At 44.9% G+C, this 17,643-nt stretch overlaps 1 protein-coding gene across 1 annotated transcript in view; it reads right to left on the bottom strand.

Moving 5' to 3' along the window:
• smg1 (SMG1 nonsense mediated mRNA decay associated PI3K related kinase) overlaps positions 1 to 17,643 on the bottom strand; it is a 101,013-nt gene that overhangs the window by 60,511 nt on the left and 22,859 nt on the right. The window contains 14 exon segments of the mRNA XM_034236815.1: positions 426 to 527; positions 617 to 704; positions 799 to 917; positions 1,867 to 2,025; positions 2,843 to 2,973; positions 5,005 to 5,295; positions 6,577 to 6,678; positions 6,936 to 7,157; positions 8,552 to 8,725; positions 9,041 to 9,138; positions 14,300 to 14,372; positions 14,709 to 14,834; positions 14,924 to 15,137; positions 15,271 to 15,329. Of these exon segments, the coding sequence (XP_034092706.1) occupies positions 426 to 527; positions 617 to 704; positions 799 to 917; positions 1,867 to 2,025; positions 2,843 to 2,973; positions 5,005 to 5,295; positions 6,577 to 6,678; positions 6,936 to 7,157; positions 8,552 to 8,725; positions 9,041 to 9,138; positions 14,300 to 14,372; positions 14,709 to 14,834; positions 14,924 to 15,137; positions 15,271 to 15,329 (1,958 nt within the window).

Below are 17,643 nucleotides of genomic sequence, written 5' to 3'. Positions count from 1 at the left end.
CAATACGTTTCAGTTTTTGTAGTGTATTTGTCTTTTGTAGAGATTTTATTTATTCTTTACATATAAAATCTCGCCTAGGGCAGCAAATTGGCTAGAACCGGCCCTGGTACTAGGCCTCAAGAGCCTTGTGCTGACACAGAAACAAATTGGCGGGGCGCACTTCGCGCACACTAAAAAATTCCACGCACTCCGCGCTCACATTATGCTGCGCCCACGTGCCTTAGCACCGCTGCTATGACTCCATCCTAGGGGAAACACTGATTTATAACTTCAACTAACTTATATAGTGCATATATTCATATTGAGTTAGTTGAACAAAACAAAAAGTGTTTAATTCAATAGACCAGCTGGTACACAGTCATGGTGTTTCCAGTTGTAATATCATTTAGTCAAACAGAGTTGGCATGTGGAGAGCTGAATCTTACCTTAAAGCCACATGGAGGGGGATTGTCCTGAGCAGCTTGCCGTAGGCCTGCCTCACCCTCACTGCTGAGTGCACCAACTGCACTCTGCACACATCCACACACCTGATAGGAGAACAGAGCAGAGGGAATCATTACCAAATGTAAATGCCTTCCTGAGAGCAGTTAGTGCTGGAGTTTAGTTTGATGTTGACCTCTGCAGCAGCTCCGTGGACAGAGAGGAGGAGAGGACCTGCAGACTGTGGCAGGTCTGGAGGCAGATACTCTGGTCTTCATTGAGACCTGTGCACAGAAAAGGAGGAGGAACAACATGAGCCGCTTGACCTGTGGGAAAGGCAAGATGAAAATATAGATTTGCTGGACGTAGGGGGCTCACCGTTAGCCAGCAGGCCTCTGCAGAACTTGTTGAAGGAGGGCAGGGAGAAGAGGGGGCTGTAGTTGTCAGACGTCTTCATCAGCACAGAGATCTCCTGAGCCCAGGTCAGCAGCAGCCTCCTGACAGAGCGACAGAGCTGTTAGAGCTGTGGATCCACTTAGCAGCTATCTCAAATGAATACATCTCAAAACTCTTTAGATACTGCACATATTTCATTATTCTGAGTACTTTGCACTGATATTGTACGTCGTTTTTTGATATATCCAGATTTCATGTAAATAATGTTCTATATCTTAACGTATAATAGTTTTCTAATTGTTTTGTATTGTTTCTTGTTTGGTTGTTTGACTTTTAATTTCCTTGAACTGTGTCTTTGCACCATGTACACCAAGGCAAATCCTTCGTTTGTGTTAAGCTGCTTGGCAATAAACCTGTTTCTGTTCTGTTAACACATACAAACATGAAATGGATCCATCGTTTATGACTATGCAAGGGTTTTTCTTTCGTTATTGTTTTGATTTCGTCAATTGTTTCTGTTCTTGGTTTATAAAATGACTTTTATGTATACGCTGGGCATTCTAGAAATGACTTTCATTATTGGTGCAGCCGGACAAAATAGTACGTAAATATGGCAATCTTGTACGTTTGTTCTTGAGATGTTCAAATAAAGAAAGAAGTTGGAGAAAACCCCTTCCAAATTTGTATAAAAAATAAGAATAGATCCATAGAAAGCAATAGCAATGATTTGTATTTAATTATTAGGTTTGTTTAATGAAATGCTTACTTATTTATTAAGGTTATATATACAAAACTGGAAGCTTTCCCCGAGTATGGTTATTTGATTGGTCCTGAATGGTTCCACCCAGCTGTGACTCCTAGTGGAACAACACTTAGTGCCCGTTAGCTCACCACTCACTGTGGACTATTAATGGGATGGCTTTCCATGTGGCACATTCTGAGGTTGTGCATGGGTATCACTATCCAAGTAGTCGTTTTTATTTAACTGTTAATGTCCTGACAGTTCATCGTTGAGTTTTAGTCGTGGTGTAAGTTGGTGTGATGAAGAACCTGGCCTCGGGGGGGAGGTGCTCCTTGGCTAGCAGACCTCCCAGAAGATTTAGCAGCGTGCTGAAATGTTTCTTTGTGGCCGTGGTGACGGTGCTGATGACGGCGCCATCAAACAGGGAGGGGGAGGACGACAGGCTGGACGAGATGAAGTGATCGTGTCTGAACAAACAGAAGAGACAGGCGGTCAGGAGCAGTGACATCAGAGCAGCTCCTACAGGTTACTGTTCATCTGTGCATTCATCTCTACTGGCTATGTTCCATTTAAACCTCTGACACATCCCACCAGATCAACAGTCTCCTTTCTTAGGAGCTCCTCAGGGAACACAGATGTAACATGCAAGAACAGGAAGAACATACTTTTGAAGCCAGGGATGTGTGTGTGTGAGTGTGTGTGTGTGTGTGTGTGTGTGTGTGTGTGTGTGTGTGTGTGTGTGTGTGTGTGTGTGTGTGTGTGTGTGTGTGTGTGTGTGTCCAACAAAAATTGTGTCCGCTAAGATTTCAATTTACTGGACAGATGTGAAATATTCAGTCAAATATTATCTGTATTTATAATTGAGGTTGAACAAATATTTGTATCTATACAACAGCAATTCCCTGATGTTAAATGACCCTCCATCGTTCTTTTGTGTTCCGTCTAGTCTTTACCCTGGGTGCCACCGTTGGGTTTGAGCATGCAAAAGGCAGCATCAGTACGGCGCGCTCAGACGGCTCTGTGTGCGCTGTCATCACAGCCAGCTGGTGGCGTCATGGAGCTGATGCCGACTCATCTATTTAGACTATTTTTAGAACACTTTAAATGTGTGGTTAATGGCTAATTATTTTTACTGGACAATATGACCGGAGATATATTTACCGGAATGGTCAAAGCCCGGTAAAAACTGAAACATTGGTGTGTGTGTGTGTGTGTGTGTGTGTGTGTGTGTGTGTGTGTGTGTGTGTGTGTGTGTGTGTGTGTGTGTGTGTGTGTGTGTGTTACCTGGTGCAGTGGGAGTACAGGGTGTAGAGCGCTGCATACTGGATGGCAGGGTAGAAGACAGCCAACTCAGCGTGGACCAGCGTCATATCGTGACTGAGCAGGGTGAAGACCGTAGGAGACAACGCCCACATCTTCAGAGACAGAAGACACTCCAACAATAAACACACGGCCATGTAACAGTTCATCAGGACAATAACACCACAATGCGTTTAGTGAGACAGCATTTCACTTTCACCTGGTTATAACTGGATTCAATGCCCTTTTTTAGATGTATCAGTAAAGCATATGAACTACACTGCAGTCCATAGTCTCTGTTTACAGTAACAGGCAGAGTGACAGTATGATCAGGTCCAATAAGGCGAGTCAAGTGAGCTGCGTAACGGGCACAGGTTGTCATCATTGATTGGTCGCCATACTCAAGAGTCTTAGGGCGGACGCTAAAATAGCCAGACTACAGAACTGAAAGAGGGGGTTGATAGTGTTGTGGAATGTGGAGGGACAGGAAATCTTCATAGAAACATTTTAAATTCATAATGAAACCAAAACCAAGCATAGGGACCCTTAAAGCAGGGCTGCACATAACTGCTGCGCACCGGGTCATTTGAAAAAAGGCGCACTTGCGTACCAACATTGAGAGAAAGGGAGAGAGAAGGGAGAAGGGAAAAGAGAAAAGAGAAAGAGAGAGAGAGAGAGATATATATTTGCGAGTTGCATATGAACTCAGGGCCGGCCCGTAGCACTGGCGTTGATTTTCACCTAGGGCGCCAGATCTGTGGAGGCGCTGCGCTGGCAGTTCTGGGAGGGAAAACCGTTGGGGCTCATTTTAATTTTCGGCCTTGATGTAACAATATTCATAATTAAGTAAATGTAACACCCTTTTCATCCCGGTTACACTTTTCATTTGCCCTGTACGATGGCCGCTGAAAGTGATGAAAATGGGGGATGTTGGCTTATCTGGCGCCCGCAGCTCACAGACAAAATGCGAGGGAGAGAGGGAGGGTGCACCGGTACCGGCGCTGTTGTTATTAGAATCTGGTGCTAGCTGCTCTAACGGATATAAGAAGAAGATGTTTCTATAATAATGTGGAGGGAGAGTCCTCTCCAGTCAGACTGAGAGGCTGATAACTACAGCTCAGTGAGGTAAGGACTCTGAGTGTTTAGATAGTTAACTTTAGTCTAAGTTCAAACGGTTTGGTCACAATTTATGTAAACACATATTTCCAAGGCACTCCTTTATAATTATTGGGATAAACAGGTTTGAAATCATTCCAATGTATACTATAGGACAGTAACCAAACATATCCTTTTAAAACTGGACTTTCGACCCAAACCCAGCTGTTGACTTGTGGATGCAAGCAGCTAATCACAGACTCAACCAGAGAGAAAGTAGTAGGCCTACATCATCAGCTACCATGTCTGACAGAGAGGAAGACAGTGAGGAGAACAGTCAGGAGGGTAGTGATGACAGCTTGTCGGATTACTGGTCGTGCTAATGTTGTCTTGTGTTCACCTCTGCATGTGTGTTCTGTGTTCACCTCTGCATGTGTGTTCTGTGTTCACCTCTGCATGTGTGTTCAGTGCCGTGTGTCTGGCAAATAAAGACCCCCTCAAAAGTTACGGTTTATTTCATTTTAAGGATGAGCACCAAGCAACAGCTCCAGGTGCTCCTTTGAGAACCAGGGCAAAAAAGTTATGTGCATCCCTGCTTATAAGTGTGTTTTTGTTGGGGCGTAAGAAGCGCCAAGGTTGTAAGAGGTGTTTTGCTGCCCACTGAGAGGACAAATACTGTCACTTTATGGTTAAAACTGATATTATTTTTCATGAAAATGTCAGAAATGGACTCAGCATCCTCAATAACCCCCAAAACCACTCCAAAACTGCCCAACATATGCAAGTTAGCGTCCAGCAGTTTCTATGTGCTGGGGACACTACTATTCATTTCTAACATATGCTTTGGGGGCCTAAACATTTCCAGGTTCACTCAGGTGGTAACTAGACTATGTAGCAGGAAGGGCCTGCATCTTTTTCTTGAGGCAGCCAAGCCAGTTCATATGTTCGGTAAGCAGCTGCCTCAGCCTTTAGCCTCAGTGATACAACAAGTGATCATGCCGTTACTAGCTGTGCGAGTGTTGTTTAGTGAGCATCAGTAAAAAGAGACTGACCCCGATGAGAGAGTTCTTGGTGTTTCCGATGGTGGTCAGGGTGTTGAGGTTGAAGATCACGATAAACTGTGCCTTCTCAGGGGGTAGGGTGAGGGAAGCAAAAGTGGGGTGCTGGATGCTGGGGCAAATGCTGCTGGGGGCCAGGGCACTCTCACTGGGCTCCAGGGTCCCCGTCAGGCTGGACAGGGCACAGGCCACCTCCCCCAGAACCAGCTTATAAGCTGCCTCCAGCGTGGGAATGTTCTTCAGACTCAGCAGCGCCTTGTACACAGCCAGAACTGCTGACATCACCTGGGGAATAACCACATGCAGGTTTATCAAATGTGTGAGGACATTAGTGTTTTATTTCATTTCAAATTATTACAACCAAACCCCAACCATGAAACAATAGCCCTCACCCTTACAGTAATCCACTTTAAAGCCATTATGCTTCTCTTTGGTCTGGGTCTATTTATTCTGCTTTGGGCCCCTAAATTCCAATAATGGCTAAACAATACAAACAAAAAAGTTACATTGAATTATTTAATTTTTCTGCAGTCAAATGTAAAAATACAGTTATCCTCCATCTAAAATGTGTACATTTTAAAGTTGAAAGCACAGTTTGAGAGCAAAAATAAGAGGCTAGAAATAATGTTGTGCTCATAGCAATCATTAAATCATGGATGTATAGATATGAATGATTATGACAGCAAGAAAGTCACACCCACAGAGCGAGCTGAACGAGGGAGCTTTATTTCAAGAGGAGTGGGAGCAGATCACTGCATCATTTCCAAAACAGTTACGGCCCGTCCACACAACGGCGTGCGTTGACGCTTGGAGGTGGGCGTATCTGAAGCTTGGGGATTTTTTGCGAGCAACGCGACCAACAACCAATCACATGAATCTCCCGCCCCCGACATACAAAGCAATAGCAATGTTAAAACGAAGTAAACTGGATATAAAATCCCCAAACAGGCGAAAACCTACCAGTTTCATCCACTGTCTCTGCCTCCTCCCTCCATGCCTCGCTCCTCCGGTTTGTATCCCGGTAGATCAACAGAGACTGATCATACAGCACCGGGTGATTCACTACCGCTACAATGAACTTTCCCTCAATTTTTTTGAATATGAGGAAATGACCTGCGTAGTCTCTCCCAGCATACACGCGGTCTGATTGGCTAGCCCTTGTACTGGCAGATTTGCATAAACGGGATTTCATTGGTTGACGCCTCCGTCGAGGCGTCAAAAGTTGAACATTGCTCAACTTTTGAAGCCAGCAACGCCAGCAACGTTCCACGTCGCTTCCCAAAATGCAGTTCGGCTAAAAGTGATGTCACCCCATTCAAAGGGAATGGGCAGAAGCGTTGGAAGCTTCAACGCACGCCGCTGTGTGGACGGGCCGTAACAGATGTATGCTCGCGCTTTTTCCAATATGACTGGCTGAAATGTCTGGATACCCCAACATGTGTGGCTCCGTAGCGTATTAGCTACATAGAAATAATAAACCAAGCCTTACATGTTAGAAAATGAACCAATGGCCCATAATGTTACAAACTCACACATGTTTTGACACAGCAACACACAATTGCTCACCTCTTTCTCTCGATGGAAGCGCAGCTTCAGCAGGCGGGACTCGGGTGCCAACAATTTCTCAACGAAGGCCGCAGGCAGCCTCGTGTTGATCTGGTCTATGATCTGAAAGACAATGCACAGTCAAAATGACATCAAAAGCAAAACAAACAAAAGTGCTACAGTTTGGTAGAGAGGAATAATATTCAACCCACAAGAGTAAACGGAACCAAAACAAACCTTATAGGTGTAAAACTCCAAGAACAACAAATAGACTGAAAATGTCAATACAAATAAGCTTTATGAAACTCGCTCAGTGTGAAACCACAGTGTAATCAGATCAAAGTGAAACCGGTGTGATCAAACTCTTAAAGTGGCGTTACCAAGGTGACGAGGCTGAGCACTGCCAGGTTGTAGTCAGGGCCGCAAGCTTGACAGCAGTCCAGCTGGTCCAGGCCGTAGGCGAGGATGGCCTCCATCAGCAGGCCGTAGGGCTCCACACTGGTCAGCAGCACCCCCACACACTCGTTCCCCGCCGTGAGGACCGGCTCAGAGAACTGGACCTGCTTCGCCGTCGACACACAGGACAGAACCCGGCTCAGAACCTGAGGAAACAGAACAGATTCAGATACCATGACTCAAATATCGCATTAATAACAAATGTAGAAGTCACCTGTAGCAAATGATAGAGATAAACACATGCGTTCATGCTAGGGATGTGCATCTCCATCACTGAGGCCGATACGATGCGCATCTCGATACGCTGCCAACGATAAGATACATTAACGATACCTTTGAAACACCAGGCGATGCGATACGATTCACACCTGTTGCGATACAGTTCGATACGATTTGATTCAACATTATGCGATACGGGGCGATGCGATTCAACACGATGCAAAATAATGATACAATTCAATTTGGTACGACAGAGGATTTTAGTTTTATTCCTCATATGCAGCAAATCATAAATTAACAAAAAAGTGCTTTACATATTTGGTTCTCTCTACTAGTACTGCGCATCCCATCATGCTGTTTGACCTTAAACAAAACAAACACTTGGACCTTTCACAGACTGGCCTTTTCACAAGTGTAGTAGTGTTCTCTGTCTCCAGAGTACAGTGCAATGTTATAACACCTCACAGTTAAACAATGTAAGGATGCATTGCTCATGATTAACAATGTGCAAATAACAGCTACCATAGAGCAATGCCCATACAGCTGCCAGCCTGATGTGCTGAACACTCATAGGCTAACTCACCAGTGAGCAGAAAGCAGTGGCTTCTATATGAACAATAAAGAACACAAAGAACCTTTCACAAACAGCTCTTTCATAACTGCTTACAGTGAGGAAGACATTTAAACTATTATTGGCCGTCACAGGCTGCTGTAAACTAAACACCACTCTCTCTGACAGAACACCTCACTGAGTGATTTCACTCATATGTCTAACTTTCAGGTTTCTCTTTTCAGCCGCAGACCCCATGTCGCCTCTTTATGTGCGTCGCTAAGTTCCTCGTACTACTTGTGTACTTTAAAGCGGCTCGGCATCGTTAACAATTTGCGAGCGATTTTTCAAGTTGACCGTCTTTCTTGAACAATCCGAAGTGTTGCCAAACGTTTGATTTGTAGGTATTTTTCTGTGCGCTGTTTCTCTTTCTCCTCGACTTCCATGTTTGTTGATAACTGAGATTCTCGGCCTCCGTAGTGCGAAGCAAAGATCGTCTCTGCGGAGTGCTGACAGGATGAGGGGATATTATATGAATGAATCGTTTTTTTACCGATGCAAAGACGCTACAATCGATGCATCGCGAGTTCAACCCAAACTGTAGCCGATGTGCACTCTCTCAACCGGTGCACTCGCATGTTCAACGTTTATGCCGGTGCACCGAATCGGTGAATCGTAACATCCCTAGTTCATGTGACTGGATCTGCTTTTCAGAACATCTTTTATAATATTAACTCCGCGCCCCCAGGTTGTTGGAGGTGTAGCTCTTACATCGTTGACGTAGACCTCATTGATGGGGGGTCCTCTGAAGGGACTGAATCTCTCTCCGATGCTGCGGACCACCGTACTGAAGACCCTCAGCAGAGCTGCCAGTTTGGGCAGAGACACTGAGGGAGGGGGGATGTCTTCATCCAGCACCTCCCCTGACATCACATGGTTCAGATCCTGAACAGGGCACACACTCAATCAAACTCTTCATCACCTCCAACTGGCAGGATGTACAGCTTTTACACCAGAATATCACTTTAACCAGACTTATTCACAGAGGCAATAAAGTGGTGCAGAAATTCATCCTAAAAACCATACATACCTATACAATTATAGGATAGAGAATATTGATACATTTGTCTCAAATTACAATTTGTATTTTCCTGTAAAACAATAAACCATAGAGCAATACAAATTGCTTCACAACAGTAGAGTATCTAACTGGCAGAACAGCATTTTGTCCAGGAGCTTCATGTAATGCTTTAACGTCACCTCTGCATATGCTTCCATATCCTCCAGGAACTGTCCCAGCAGAGTGGTGGAGAAGGTCAGGTCTGCCACCCAGAACTGCTCCAGACTCTGTAACCAGCCTGAACACACAGAGGGGGGACAGAGGGGGGGACAGGGACATGAGCTACTGGACTGCCATCTACAGCAGCACAATGTTTAGCACTACTGTGATGGTCAGATGAAGTGCAAGTAGATTCATCCATTAATCAGTGGATATCCTCGTTTCATAGTATACTAAATTCAGAAATGTCTATTTCATCTGTAAACAATGCTCTTTTCCTGTTAAGTAGATTTCTTTTTTTGGGTCATCTATTAAAAATAGCTTATAAAAGTGAGACAAATAATGAAGTCCTTAAGCAGCCTGTGTAGATACAGGCAGTGTTGATTACTTTAACCTGTTAAGCCCTGAGCCTGTTTTTCAGGTCTCAGGCTCGAAAATGACATTCCCAGAACAAATGACCATATCTTCCCTTCTAAAAGGGTTACATTAATAATATTTTTTCTCAAAGTAATGATAAACCTGTGAGTTGGATGTAGAAGAGTCAGAATCAATATAGATTTTTTTTTATTTTAAAGTAAATTCAGACATAGTAAAAAGATGATTGTGTCTGTCCAAAAAAAACAAACATTACTTATAGTGAAAACCACCCTTGAATGATGGGATAGTAAACTAAAATCTTTAGGAATCCAAACTATGACATCTAATAAGTACCCTGTATCAAGATTGATGCAAAACAAGTGACATTTGACCTTTTTAGAGAGATTTAGCAACAAAATAAAAAAAACACTTCTGGGGTCATTTGGGTGGATTTGACCTATCTCTGGCCCCCCTTGGTCGATTTTGACAATTGACACCTCTTTTTAACCGTTAGAGCCAATAGAATCGAGGGGAAGTTCCACATACACACACACACACGTTACCAAATAAGGAGTGAGAGTGACAAGTAGCCAGAATACCCAAAATAGGAAGCTGTCATCAGGGGCGGACTGGGACTACAAATCAGCCCGGGACTCTCGACCGGCCCACTACGGTACCGCTGGCCAGGGGCGGACTGGGGTGAAAAAGTGGCCCGGGGATTAATTGACAGACAGGCCCACTTAATGCGCGGCATGTATCGGCCGGCCGGCAACGAAAGTATGTTACTTAACAAAAAACCCTATGCATTTTATGTTATTTTGGACAATTATTCATATAGTAATCACATTACCTGAGCCCTTGAGTTGCCTAGAGCAAAATAGTTACGGCATATATTTAGTGATTTTAATGTTAACAGATCATTGATGCAATAACATTTGGACCCAATTTGCCTGACTTGACACATGGAATAAAACATGGGCGTAGGAAGCATCCTCAATGTGGGTGAGACAATTTAACAGGGGGTGTGGGCAGGTGGTGGACCTCACCTCCTCTAGGGGGGTCCGGGGGCAAGCTCCTCCAGGAAGATGTTTTTTTAAATGTTGAAGTTAAATGCATCAATCTGGTCAATTTTGAGAGCAAAATTAGGGACTAAATCTATGGTAGTCAGTCGGGGCTTGGACTGTGAGCCGTAGGGTCGCCGGTTCAAGTCCCCGACCAGACCTATTTGGAGTGTAGACTTCTACTTGGAGAGGTCCCAGTTCACCTCCTGCCGTGGTGCCCTTGAGCAAGGCACCAGACATCCCCCTTCCCCCCTCACTCCCATTGCTCCCCGGGCGCTGTACAATAGCTGCCCACTGCTCCTAGTACTAGACTCCTGGTACTAGGATGGGTTAAAAGCAGAGAACACATTTCACTGTGTGTGCTGTGTGCTCTGCATGTGTGACCATTACAGAGGGTTTCATCCCTCCCAATTCTTCTTCTTCTTCTTCTTCTTCTTCTTCTTCTTCTTCAACACCCATATAAAACAGAACTGTAAACAGATTAACTTTTTCTTTCAACATTTATTTGAACTGCAAGTGGAGGCAAAAGTGACTGCACCCAAAACAATAAACCTGCTAGCTAACTAGCCTAAACTCAGTAACAGAATGTGGGCAACACGTTCTTCTCCACAGCCGCACGACCTCTGAGTCTATCCTACGGGTACAGCCGTACAGCCACTCCCCCTGAACCCTGTTGTAACAACATAATACACTTTTTGGGAATGCAGCTTGGGATGTGAGGGACACGGCTTAGAAAGGGCGTGTCGCCTTCTGTCCTGCCAGTGTTGGCAGGACATGAATTAAAATGTTGAACTCGGACTTCATTTTAAGGACATTACGGCCAGGGGTGAGGAGCTATATTTGTTTAAGCACCGGATTGGCAAAACAGGAGAGTGTGTGCACCAGTCTGCCTTGATCTATGTATTCATGTCCGTGACTCTCACAGTATCTGCTGCCCGCAGCTGTTTTATAGAAGGAACACCTCCTTCACTTCATGAAATCTCTGCAGCACCAGGAGGCAGCGGGAGGGTTAACTCAGCCTCTGAGAAGAGGAGCGCGCAGTGCCTTTCACGCACCGCCTTTCACGCACCGCCTTCACTGTGTTTACCTTCAGAATCATTAGAAAGGCTAAAGAGCGGTGTGGCTGATGTGTTTTAACCACACACACCTCTACACACACACACACACACACACACACACGATTTAAACGCAGACTTTTGTTCCTCCATGTTACGTTGTTATTGTTTCACTGAGCGGACCCGCATATTTTTTTCAAACGCTCCCCTTTTTGGTCCATCTGTGCGGTTTTGTGCACTGTGATGATTCGGCTGTACCTTTAGTAATGAATATTAAATGTTGTGAGGAAATCTTTCCACCAATAATTCCAATAAGTAATCCAACATTTATTCACTTCAGGCTTACGAAAGTAACTGTAATCAGATTACTCGTTTTTCAAATGTAACGCAAGCTGAATACAGTTACTTGATTTTTGTATTCTGATTACGTAACACCGTTACATGTATTCCGTTACAACCCAACCCTGGCCACACCCCACTGGGCTGGGCTGGGCTGGGCCGGAACACTTACAAATGTGGGCCGGTAGGATTTAGGTAAGCAACAAAAAAAAAAAGGGAGTGGCCGGAACACTTACAAATGTGTTTTGGCCCTCCGGCCCACACACGGCACCGGCCCACCGGGGGAACTCCCGGTATTCCCAATGGCCAGTCTGCCCCTGCCGCCGGCCCACCGCGGTACCGCAACTAAACACCGCTAGTACATTGTCGACGGGGGGGGGGCGGGGTGCTAGTGACTTACCGCAGAGGTAGACATTAAGGGTGAAATGCCACTGGCCCTCTGGGCTTGTATCCGTCCAAAAACAATCGACTAATAATGAAGAAAATTAACACATTTGTTGCAATAGTAATTCATGCACTAACTACAACATTTGAATCATCAGTTCTTCCTAATTTTCCTCAATTGTTCATATTTGGTTTATTAAAATAATGATATTGTGGTCATTGTTAAAAAATGTCTGCTATTATTATGAGTATTATTATTAGTATAATGCGCTTTCTGCCTTCCTGTCATTATCAGGAGTTAGAAATGTAATGGCTATGTAATAGATTAGATTAGAACCTTCATTATCCTAAAATGCTGGGACATTTCCCTATAGCCAATACCTTTATATGTTCTACTCTTCACTTACTTGTCAGCATAGGTCGGCATTGATGTACAGAGCCGACAAAAGACCTTGTTTATATTGGAAGTACAGGAAGTAAGCTGCTGGTTCCCTCGACGAAAAGCAATGGGATTTCTCCACAGGGTTTTGGAAATAGCTGGAAATAAGGTCTGTGGAAAACTAACCTGTTTGATAAATGCACATTTTGTTCAGCCGGATAATCTCCACATGTCTACCCTACTTTTATAATTTTCTAATCATAAATCGAATCAATAGATTATAAAAGGGTTTTAGGACGCGTCACTGCACCACTAGAAGCCAACTCCATCGATCAAGCTGAAACTTTCTCTCCCTCTTCTTCTCATGCTCCCTGTCACTCTCCTTTAACTCCTCCGGTGACTTTCTTTTATTTGAAGATTGTTTTTTGCACGGCGCTTGGCCGGTTAGCGCTGGTATTAAAAACATTTTGGCGAATGGTTAGGTGGCGCGATAGTCTGTAGTGAAGGAGCGCGCTCACGGGAACCTGCTCGCGCTGCGCAGCAAACAGCTTTTCACCCAACAACGACAACCGACTCACGGAACGCTAAGTTGTAGCGTTGATAAACGAAACAATTTAACTAAATTGCTAGTCAAAATACCAATACCACAGGACAATTTTTTTAAAGCAATATTTTTAGTGGCCCGAGCGGGCAAGTGGAAAGTACGTTATGCTGGCCCGGGGTATCAAATAGTGCTTCCGGGCCAGCGGGCCATTTAATGTCGAGCCCTGCCGGTTACCGGCCGGCCCACATCCTCCGACCGGTCCACTTCAGTACCGGCCCATCGGGATTCGTCCCGAACGTCCCGATGGCCAGTCCGCCCCTGGCTGTCATACACTCTGGTAGCTATCATTAGCAGCCAATATGAAAACTCAATTTTTGACATAAAAATGGAATGATGGATTATCAATAATTTTGTGACAGACACATTGTATTAACCTATGGATTAACCTTCGGCCGCGTTTTTCTCGTTTGAATGCCATTGAACACGACTTTTGATCAGAATAACAGCTAAGGTGAGCATATCTCCGTGTTTTGCTACCTGAAGCTACGTCGTGTGTTGTCTGGTTTTGCTTCCCCTGTCGCGAGTTCTGATCGCTCAGTGATGATCCTTATATTTCTAGAATCTGTAGAATCTCAGCTTGCTAGCAATGCTTGTTTGTGTAAGTATATAGATCGATTTATACCTAGAGTTCTGTGCTAAGTGCGTTAGCATTGTTTTGCTCAGGGCTCATTTAGACGCTTCTTGTGAGACTTGTTTTGTTTCGGTAAAAATGGTTCATATCGTCAGTTAGCTGAGTTTCTTCCCGTTAAGTGAGTATGACACATTCCTAGTTTATTACATTTTAAGAAGCTTTGAGACACAGTTTCGTGAAAAAAAAGCCATTGGGGCTTAACAGGTTAAAACAGAGCTCACATGCCTTCCCTGTAGACAAGCCGTTAAAATCAACTATTCAGTCAATTCAAGCCACAGGCCGGTAGACAGAAATAAACAGGTTGACCACATTTCATTGCAGAGAAGTTGTATGCAGTAAACACAAAATGTCAATCCAACTTATCCCATGAGAACTTATCAAAGTTTGAACACCAAAAAAAGTTTAGTGCAAATGATAAAACCCCACTGACCTGAAACCTGCTGAGTGAGTGAGTGTTTCTGTGTGTGATCAATGTGCCATCCCACCAAGATGTCCACTGTGTCCTGTGGAAAAACAGAAAAAACCTTAGTTAACCCTGTTTGCCTAGCTGACACTTTTATACAAAACGATTTACAATAAGTGCAATCAAACATAGATGCAAAATCAAAAAGGCAAAAACATGAAAGTACATTAGCTTTCAATAAACCAAACCTTTGTATGTACTACTGCTTTGGCTTCGAATAAGCCAAACCTTCTAAGGCATACATTCAAACAAGATAAAAAAATGTTGGATTGTCCATGGTGCAGGGGAAACGAGTGTTTTTTAGGTCTGCGATAAGACTTTCTGCTGCCCTGATATCTACGTGGAGCAACATACGCTCCGTGGGTGAAGCACTCACTCTGAAGTTGGTGCTGAAGACATGCGGGTAGCAGCGCGCCACCTGCAGGATACACTTCACGCTGTGACAGAGCAGCTCCGGAGTGTCCACGTTCTCCAGGATGGACTGCAGGTTGCTCATCACCAGCTGGAACACACAAAACACTCCCATCAGCACCTTCTGCAGATCAGAGAATGATATGGGAACAGAGCCCGGCTCAGAGCCTGTGGGATTACCTGCATGACGTGAGAGAAGGCCTTCCTCTCCCCGGCGGCCTCCAGGGCGCGCTGCGCTGCCACCAGGTACAGCAGCTTCACCTCGTCCCGGCTGCCTGTGGTGAACTTGAGGAAGAGCCACTTGAAGATGCGCTCGGCCTCGTAGCTCAGCACGGTGCAGAGCAGACCCAGGCAGGCTGCGGCGTCCTGACGCAGCTCCCACAGCAGCTTACTGCTACACAACAACACCGGGGGGGAGTCAGTTAGAGACAGAATCACATTAGGGGCAAGCAGGGAGGAGTCACTTTTACAATGAAAAGGGAGACATTCCAATAGCATAGCAGCACCAGTCCAGAGCTCCATCTTACCTCTCATTCAAAATGTCACTCAAGGTGCCGAGGATGGTGTCCAGCTGTTTGACCAGGGTCTGTGGGAGACAACACAAAGTAGGAGAACAAGTCCGTGTGAGTACTTTCAACACATTTCACACAATTCAAAATGGAAATTCCGGTGTTTCTGATCCTGATGCATTTCCAAATTGTCGCTGTGTAACTATTAGGGGTGTTGAAGTTAATCGTTTCTACGATGCATCGCGATGCGGATGATTCTGCATCGATAGAACATAAATCGATTACAGCGTTGCTTCCAGATTTTCGGGCCGTGGCCGGACAATGACGTTTTTTTTTCTTTTCTGTCACACGAATATCAAATCGGTCGGTGACGCAGAGATCAGGGAACAGGCGTGACAGCGGCTCAGCGACACCACACACGGAGTAGCTTTATCCACCAACACCAGTCCAGAACCAACAGCAGAATGACCTGCTCTGAATCAGTCCAGAACCAAGTTTGCCTTTAAGTTTGTGAAGGCAGGAAGAAAGCTTCCGCGATCACCGTCTCCCCTCCGTTCCTCCTTTTATTTTTGAGGATGGAACTAGGCCTGTCGCGATAAGCAATAAATTGACTTATCGTAAGATAAATAAAAATGAACTCGATAACTTTTCTGACCACGATAAATTGCCGTTTACATGCGTGTTTGTTTACATAAGGATGTGACCAGCATTTTTGCCAGGTGCGCTGTGTCTGCCGGCCAGGCACACCGTGAGGGGCGGGGCTCACACACACAGCCAGGTCAGGACACTCCTCGTGCAGCAGTGTAGCAGACAAATGAATAATAGAGACAAGCAGGAGACAACGTGTGACTTACTCGAGGGGCATTTGAAGTTAAATGGACTCCATCTCCGGTGTGGGAATATTTTGGATTTAAGCATAAAAAAAACGAGGCGAACCTACGGACTTGAATGAGCCGGGCGGTGTGTCGCATTTGTTTTAAAAAAGCTAGCAACAAAAGCTAGCAATACGACCAACCTTAAACTACACCTGAAACACAACCACCCCATTCCGTGTTCCCAGCTGGGAGCAAACACGGCAGCTGGAGATGGAGAGCCCCCACCTTCCCGACAGTTTACAATCAAAGACTCATTTGCCCGACAATGCAAACATGTTGGTGTTCCTTGCTCGAAAACTTTGAAATACAGATTTGGATATGGCCTGTTGAGGTTTGTTGTGCCTGTGAGACAATGTGTGCTCATATTTATTTGTAATTATATATATATATTAGGGATGTAACGATATACCGAATATCGCGGTAAATAAACGTCCCAATACCGTCGTGAGACTGACAAAATCTACCGCGATTTTTTTAATTTATTAATTATTTATTTTTTTAACCTTTATTTAACCAGGTGGTCCATTGAGATCATCGATCTCTTTTTCAAGAGAGACCTGTCCAACATGGCAGCAAGTAGGTTACAACATGAACATAAAACAACAGAACATTACATTACATTGCATTTAGCTGACGCTTTTATCCAAAGCGACTTACAATAAGTGCGTTCGACCAACAAAATACAACTTGAAGAAAACAGAATCATATAAGTACATCAGGCTTCATAGAGCAAAAACATTTCAAGTGCTACTCAACTGGCTTTAGATAAGCCAGTCCTTTATTAGTATAAAAGTGCTTCGTTAATAGTTCTATCGCTCGAAGTGGAGTCGAAAGAGATGAGTTTTCAGTTTGCACCGGAAGATGTGCAAGCTATCTGCCGTCCTGATGTCAATGGGGAGCTCATTCCACCATCCTGGAGCCAGGACAGCAAACCCACGTGTTTTCGCCGATGGGAACTTGGGTCCCCCTCGCAGCGAGGGTGCAGCGAGTCGTTTGGCTGATGCAGAGCGTAGTGCACGCGCTGGGGTGTACAGTTTAACCATGTCCTGGATGTAGGAAGGGCCAGATCCATTCGCAGCACGGTAAGCAAGTACCAGTGTCTTGAAGTGGATTCTAGCAGTTACCGGAAGCCAGTGAAGGGAGCGGAGGAGCGGAGTGGTGTGGGAGAATTTAGGAAGGTTGAAGACCAGACGAGCCGCTGCATTCTGGATGAGCTGCAGAGGTCGGATGGCACATGCAGGTAGACCAGCCAGGAGGGAGTTGCAGTAGTCTAGGCGTGAGATGACGAGAGCCTGGACCAGAACCTGAGTCGCTTTCTGAGTCAGCTGGGGACGTATCTTCCTGATGTTGTAAAGCGTGTATCTGCAGCAACGGGTTGTAGCAGCGATGTTTGCAGTGAAGGACAGGTTGTTATCTAGGGTCACACCCAGATTCCTTGCAGTCTGAGTCGGGGAAACAACTGAGGTGCCGATGTTGATTGTCAGGTCAAGAGTTGGACAATCTTTTCCCGGAAGGA

Source organism: Gymnodraco acuticeps, unplaced genomic scaffold (genome assembly GCF_902827175.1).
Source record: "Gymnodraco acuticeps unplaced genomic scaffold, fGymAcu1.1, whole genome shotgun sequence".
NCBI classification, from domain to species: domain Eukaryota; kingdom Metazoa; phylum Chordata; class Actinopteri; order Perciformes; family Bathydraconidae; genus Gymnodraco; species Gymnodraco acuticeps.
The sequence above is the reverse complement of the archived record's forward strand: the minus strand, read 5'-3'. Positions and strand labels throughout refer to the sequence as shown.